Source organism: Cephus cinctus, unplaced genomic scaffold (assembly GCF_000341935.2).
Source record: "Cephus cinctus unplaced genomic scaffold, Ccin1 Ccin1_scaffold0132, whole genome shotgun sequence".
NCBI classification, from domain to species: Eukaryota; Metazoa; Arthropoda; class Insecta; order Hymenoptera; family Cephidae; genus Cephus; species Cephus cinctus.
Genome location: NW_014332865.1, coordinates 1,034,894 through 1,042,080, shown reverse-complemented (window position 1 = coordinate 1,042,080; position 7,187 = coordinate 1,034,894). Strand labels below are relative to the sequence as shown.

The 7,187-nt window shown below is 38.0% G+C and overlaps 2 protein-coding genes across 4 annotated transcripts in view; both read right to left on the bottom strand.

Moving 5' to 3' along the window:
- Positions 1-3,705, bottom strand: part of LOC107263034 (leishmanolysin-like peptidase) — a 181,466-nt gene extending 177,761 nt beyond the window's left edge. Inside the window, exon 1 of one of the 3 annotated variants that reach the window (XM_015729825.2) lies at positions 3,529-3,705. In XM_015729825.2, coding sequence (XP_015585311.2) covers positions 3,529-3,705 — 177 coding nt within the window. The remainder of the gene's footprint in view (positions 1-3,528) is intronic. The other 2 variants (XM_025080396.1, XM_015729824.2) reach the window with 2 other exon arrangements.
- A 1,198-nt stretch (positions 3,706-4,903) lies between these two features.
- LOC107263041 (ferrochelatase, mitochondrial) lies at positions 4,904-7,172 on the bottom strand. The gene is made up of 7 exons (XM_015729832.1): positions 6,981-7,172; positions 6,702-6,900; positions 6,400-6,621; positions 6,018-6,285; positions 5,835-5,942; positions 5,304-5,468; positions 4,904-5,234 (listed from the first exon to the last, which is right to left on the bottom strand). Exons 1-7 carry the CDS (start codon positions 7,015-7,017, stop codon positions 5,037-5,039), a joined length of 1,197 nt encoding a protein of 398 aa, XP_015585318.1. The 5' UTR covers positions 7,018-7,172; the 3' UTR covers positions 4,904-5,036.
- Between the last annotated feature and the right edge of the window lie 15 nt (positions 7,173-7,187).

Sequence of the window (7,187 nt, the reverse complement as noted above, 5' to 3'; positions counted from 1 at the left end):
GGTGGTAGGGCTGGCGACTAAATAAAGGTATACGCGTACGCGAATGTATGTTATTATATACACATATGTACATAATGAGAGCCGTGGGCGGCTTAACGACGTGTCCAAGGTGGGCGAAGGCGTAAGTGGGAAATGGCAAAAGAAAATGTTCGCCAATTGGCAAGACGGAGGGCAAAGAGAAATTTGGTCGCTTAGGGTTGTCTCGCGCATGATCGATCGCTCCTATAAGAGTGCCTTCGTGTTCTGGGATGATATAATAAATTGGAAGTCTAGAACAGTCGGGGGACGAGTGTATAGCAGGCAAGGGTGAGACGGGGATGAAGAAGGAAGAGGAAGGGAGGAGGTAGCTGTGGAATGAGGGAGGCACGTGGGAGGGGCGAAAGGGGAAGGGGGATTGCAGAGCACGGTACAGCACGTGGAATACGTATAACGGGCGGTCTAATTTGACGCGTCTACGGCATTCGAGTGCGTTAAGCAAACGTCGATCACTTTCAGCTGGGCCACCCGCTAGAGAGCAAGTAGCCAACCCCTGTGGCACGGGAGAGGCGGATACCCCGTGGACGAGTCGTCAGACTTGCAGGTCGCCCGTAGGCGAATCCACGACCCGGGGAAACGTTTGGCGCGTCGCCAATAAGCTCCGGCATAATTCATTCTTTTTTCTCGGCCTCGAAATAAAGCCGCTGCATTAAATAATGAATTATCGCTGTGGGCGCGGAATCGCTTGGGAATCTCTGACGCGGCCCAGCGCCGGTAACGTTGAGGTAGTCAGGGTCTCCGAGGATACGAAGGATTATAATTTGGCTAATATAATTCGAATACGCATAACCAGCGAGGCCCAAGGAAAGTATAATGGTGGAAGTTGAGCAGGTCCGAAGGCGTCTCGTTGACGTTGGTACGTGTATGCATGTATATATGTATACGGTGTGACGTCGCGACTACGGCATCCGTAAGCTTTTATTCAAATTCAAATTCTTTTTTACGGCGGCGCTTTTAAAGCGCGAATAACTTCAAGAAGCACTGCTTACGTGTTTCTCGATTAAGCTGCTCGGCTGATAGACGCCATCTTCTTCTGTCCCTTTGTCGCTCCTTGCCGCTTTATTCCGTGTGCCGCAGGACTGTGCTGCTTGGCAGGCGAGTTCTTCGGCGTCGCGAAAATTATAAGCCCAACTTTTCTTATTTACCCTTTGCCGTCCTCGCTCTTATCGTTTAGGCAACGGATTTCTAGGTTAGCGCCAGACCGGAGTAACAGGCGAGACGCGCATGCGCGTGGCTTGAAAATTACGTCGCATCTCCCGGACGATTTGACGACGCGCCGCGCGGTTTATTGGCATTTTGCGAAAGTGAGGATTTCGACGGTATCGAACGAATTAAAATGAACGCTTGATAGATAAGCGCACATATTTCGCGCGTTATATAATGCCGACAACGACTGTGAATGCGTAACGAGATACAAGGCAATGGCAGCAGACGATAACGATTGGTACACGTTTGTAGCGACGTTTAAAATTACTTCGCGTTGTTTGGCTAGTAACTTTAACAAGAATTATATCCCAGTTTTGTATACGTGGCTTAATCGGAAATAGATACTGTATGTGTGTAATTAATCGCAGTGGACATAAATTGCCTAACTGTTATTAAGCAAAAATATTTTATTGAATCGCACAGAGAATTCCTATAAGAATATTCATCTAAACGTTAATCGGATTGTATGAAGAAAAAAAATTCAGATTTCATTTATTCCCGTTGTTATCGAGAACGACTGATGGGTTTTGCTTGTTACGCACGAAGCAGCCTAACTGTGGCAAACGTACATTATTTTCACTCTCCTTTCAATTGCGAATAAAGGATTTTCACGAAATTAAAAAGACGAGCTTTTCAAACAATCACAAGCCTTGTATAGCTCTGGCAATTTTTATTCCGCAATTCGATTCTACGTAAAGTTCCGATGTGTGAACATAATACCCACAGAATGCACCATAGGGCAAATGCGGGCTTGGAGCAACGCCGATATGTTTTCTTTAAAACACAAAAATCCTTTCTATTGTTAACTGCGTTTATTTTGTATTAATCCTATTTACTCTTTTTTTTTTCCGCGTACGGTACCGACTCTATCTACATTCCGTCAAAATTCCAAATTATTTACTTCGTTTTCACCATACGTATGATGTTGGAAGTAATTTCCAATAAATCATGCAATTCACAATGGCAAAGCAAAGGTAAATATTTAAAAGCGTATTAGGTCCGTACGCTCGGAGCAAATGATGCCCAGTCGAAGCCTCGTTTACGTAATTAGCTGGATGTACGTGTTCATTTATTTTCACTGCTAGCTTAAACGGTTCACTCAATTACGTCATCCGGCAGAGTAGGAAAATGTCCGAAATCTCTAGATTATGTAGGATATTACTGTCGTTTTCGTTGTTGATGACTACCATAGGAAAGACTGGATTTTCATTGTATACGATTTTTTTCCCCATCATTATACTCTAATTGTCCTTGGAAATTGAATCTATAGTCGTTCGAGATCACTCAAACTACGTACGCTCACTGAAACTACGTGATCGTTAATTGCTAATTGTTAATAACCACTTGGCGCTTTAGCTCTTAGCTATAAATGCAATACAATACCGCAAATAAAGTCTCTGCCTATACTATTCCATCTGTGAGTTCGCAATCGATAACTGAACAATTGGACTACAAAAAAAGTCATTAGTACCCTCAACCAGATTATAATACAGCGATATAATAAGCGGGTAGAACGTTATTCCACAATTCTATTAAAATCATAAAGGCCAAATAAAGTAGTTAAAGGATTACTAAGAGCGCAATGAACAATCGTACTTCCTGAGAAAGTGAAATAACTAAACGAGAGGTTCAAGGAATTCTCCAAAATTATGAAAACTTCTAGGTTCCACTTTCGAAACGTCATAATCACATGTCTAACAAACCGCGAACTCTTAATGAATACTTGAAATAGTTTCGCAACTGTCAGTTTACATTGTGACTATAAAACACGGTGATAATAAATATAACAGTCCGTCCGTAATTCAAATAATGCGTAGCTGTTTCGAAATTTCATAACAAACTCAAAGACTACATAAACAATCCAAATCCACGTGGTCCCATATGCCACCGGTTGAACGAAGATCTTAAATTGTCAAAGAATTTCTATTATCGTCGAGCAGCGACCATAAATAATGTAATCAGATGTTTTAGACCAAAGATGAAAACGTAAACAAATCCCAGCTCAGAGCACGTGACAAGGCAAATGCCCATTGCATCACGCACGCGTTTGTTTAAACTAGAAGGAAGCTTTTCGAATAAAGTCACGTGTATCCTAATAGCTGAATTGACAAAGAAACTTGTTGCAAATGACATACTGCAACTTCTTTCTACACGAGTATTGACTTGAATGTGGCTCGAGCCAGTCGCAAAGGGTGAACGCGCCAGGAGGACGATAAACTGGCATAGCACTGGGGTTTGTCTGTAGGTTAGAAACGAGCTACATATATTCAAGGGAATCTGACTTACCTCATCAGGACGTGGATGCTGATGGCTGCAATGTCTATGCTCGAACATTCCATTCACTACATCTACACCGCACACTATAACAAAAACAACAAACGACAATGCAACCGCACTACATTGCATCTTCAACCGCACACGAACTGCCATCGCTGACGCTCGCACTCGCAATGCATGACACATACTGAGCGCTACCGGCGACAATCCTGACTTATATACTCGCCGCAGTATGCTGGAGAGCGCCACTGTTCCATTGGACTGATCCTGCGTTTAACTCGGCTGGCTTCTTTTAAAACAGCCCAAGTTATCCTTTTATTTTTCTACTCGTTTCTGCGCGATATCATTGGCGTCTTATTGGCTATGATACTATAGTGTGACATAACTGTCTCCATCCAAAGAATACTCAAAAAGGAGGCTGGATATAATCAGGAAAAATAGAGATGCCGTTTCAAGTATTTTCCAACTGTTTTGAAGATACTATTACCCAGATAGCTTTGCTGCTATTGGATGTCATTCGAAAGAGCTTATAGGCCTATTCAATGGATCTTATTTAGTTTTATGTGTCTCGAGCTTTGTGAAAGCTATGGGAATCGATATATATGTGTATATATATATAATAACTGATATAATTTATGTATGTATATATACATATAATATAATACATAATACTTAGAATACGGGGATTTATTAAATATTAACTGATCACAGGCGTCAATATTGCATGGAGCCGTTGACTGGCTTTATCATCAGTGGATTCAATATGATTTAATACTTATTTTAGTCATCGGTCATTTCAGTTGTTCAATTTACAAAAATAAAGACGAAATAAAAATAATGTGATAGTATAGAAGGTATTGTCGCAATGACAGTATTTAGGTGGTATTCCGGAACGTCACTCGGAAGGAATTGCAACTTAGAAATCTCTTGCGTATGATTGCACAAACTAACTCTCAAAATGGTTTCAAAACAAATTAATGTTAATTGAAGTACTGTCTGAGTTGAACTAATTTATGAAAGTAGAGTGGCTTGCTTCTCTACAATAATGGCATGGATGCAAATGCAAGGTCAATTCGATTGACATTTCGCAGATCGACTTGGTTACTCTACTGCACTGCAGTTAGTATTCGAATATCTCTTGAGATAAGCACTGCACGTGTTTATTATTTCTTTAATCATTCTTTTAGTATTTTTTACAACGTTAACGCTACAGATGTTTTACAAGATTCCTTTTTACAAAAGAACACTGTATTTCATGCAATTTATGTAATAAGAGATGTTTGATGTCATGTTCACTAACATTGCCAAACTAGTAATCAACAATTTATTTGACTATTTATACTAGGAAAATTAAATATTTGCAGTAAAAATGATAACAAGCACAAAATTACCATGATTTATTTTAATCGTACTTTATTTCATATGATATTATATGTAACCTATTTGCATAGAAATTGAATAAAAATATCCTTTGTGTTATGACATTCTTTGTGTAACATTCTAGTTTTTTACTTTATTTATACTTTACAAATCTGGGCATACCAGTCTTTGCTTCGTGCACAATTTTCATTCACACAATGTGGACACCGTGTTAAAAATTTGGGTTTTATCGGCTGATCTGATCTCATATGCGTGGTAACGATATCCGTCATAGCATCAATAAATAAAGCATGATCATTTGGTGCAGCAGCACGTCTTATTCTCTCCACTCCCACCTGAACAATATTAATTATGTAGATTAATTTTTAAATATGTCTATTATTTGTATTTCATACTTTACTCACTTCTTGAGCCAACTCATGGCAATACTCGATGTCCAGTTCATGAAGTGTCTCGATGTGTTCATTGACAAAGGCTATTGGTACTAAAATAAAGTTCTTTTTTCCTTGCTTTACGTATCCCTTTATTGCGTCATCAGTAAATGGTGCCAACCAAGGTAAAGGTCCAACCTAGAGGAAGCATAAAGATATGAGTTATAAAATGTTAATTATATTATGCTTCAGAAACTACTGATGCTATGCGCTTTCCTAATATCAATTGATCAGCCAAACCAAAGTAGCTCCAAGGTTATTCATTAATACAATTACGCTAACTAGGCGTTATTGTTAAAGTGGCACATATTCCTGATTTTCTAGTTACTAGTAAGAATGCTCCAAGTTCGAAAGATCTTTGGATGAAATACCAGAACAAGTTGTATTGTCGTGACTCATTTTACTTCGCTTATTGATCAAAATTCTTAACCGTTATAACTTTACAACAATTGAATTTCATGGAAATATTTATAGGCGTTGAATAGTTATATAATAAAATTGTACCTTTGATTGCCACACTAAACTGTGTGGATTACAGTGATTCAATTCTTGCATCACTAGTGCAACAGTGGCACCAACTTCAGATGGATATGCATCACCCCTGTTCACAGCCTTAAACGTTCAAAATAAACATACATTGCGTTATTATATATATGAAATATTATTTTTATATGAACAATAAATAACCTTCAATGGTAGAGAATGTGCTGAGAACAATATGAGAACATCATTCCTAATGTCACTGGGGAATTGAACCAATTCTGCTCTAATTCTTTCTGCAAATGTTTTAACTAAAAGTGGATGAGTTGCCCATCGATCAATAATGCTCCATTTCATATTTTTTGGCAATTGCTTTTGTCTGTAATATTTGTATATGGCATTAAAACTTGAACCCGTTGTGGCACAACTATATTGAGGATACTGGGAAAAAATTATAGTGTGTTCAACACCATCCCTGAAAAATAATAAATAATTTAAAATTACTTATTTTATCCCATTGACGGATTAATTAAATTACAGAACTTTAGCTTTATGAATATTTTTTTCTATTTGTTTCTTATGATATTACTCTTCAATTTGTTGTAAGGTATCCTCGGTAAGAGGATCAGTGTATCGAAATGCAACATAATGTTTATGTGGCGCAGTATCAGGAGAAACCTTATCCAATTGTTTGCATAGTAATTCTCCTTGTATATTTGTCCACTTTAAAATAGGAGAACCACCACCAATTTCTGCATACTTTTTCTGCACATCAGGTGTACGTCGTTTAGCAATCCATGGTCCTAACTGACTGTAAATTATGAATACATAAAAGACTATGTATCAATGTTTTATATCACTTTCATAAGCTTATTTATTTAAACTGTATACCTCTGAACTGGCAACTGTATCATGTCTCGGTCAGTCATTATACGTAACAAATATTCTGGTACTTTATCAGTGTTAATTGGACCACCCATATTTAACATTAGTATACCAGTTTTTGGTTTTATATCACTCTGCTGCTTTGGTTCTGCAGTTATTGACATTGACCGTACAAACAATCCTGGCATTTTCATATTTTGCTTACCTTTATAACAGAATAAAACCTATTAATGGTATTCAAACAATTATTAAAAACTTTACAACTTTAAATAGTTCTTTACCTACCTAAATGCAATGCAGTTGATATTTTAATTATACTCATGTTGAAGTTACAGTATTAATGCACTACTAGCACTGAACACACTTTAAAGAAAGATATTAGCTGCTTTCAGCTAGTCACTGACCTCTATTACTTATGTACAGGATGACACGATATTATGCATATAACACTACCTAGGTTTAACGCAGTATGGTATTAAACTAGGTTAGGTA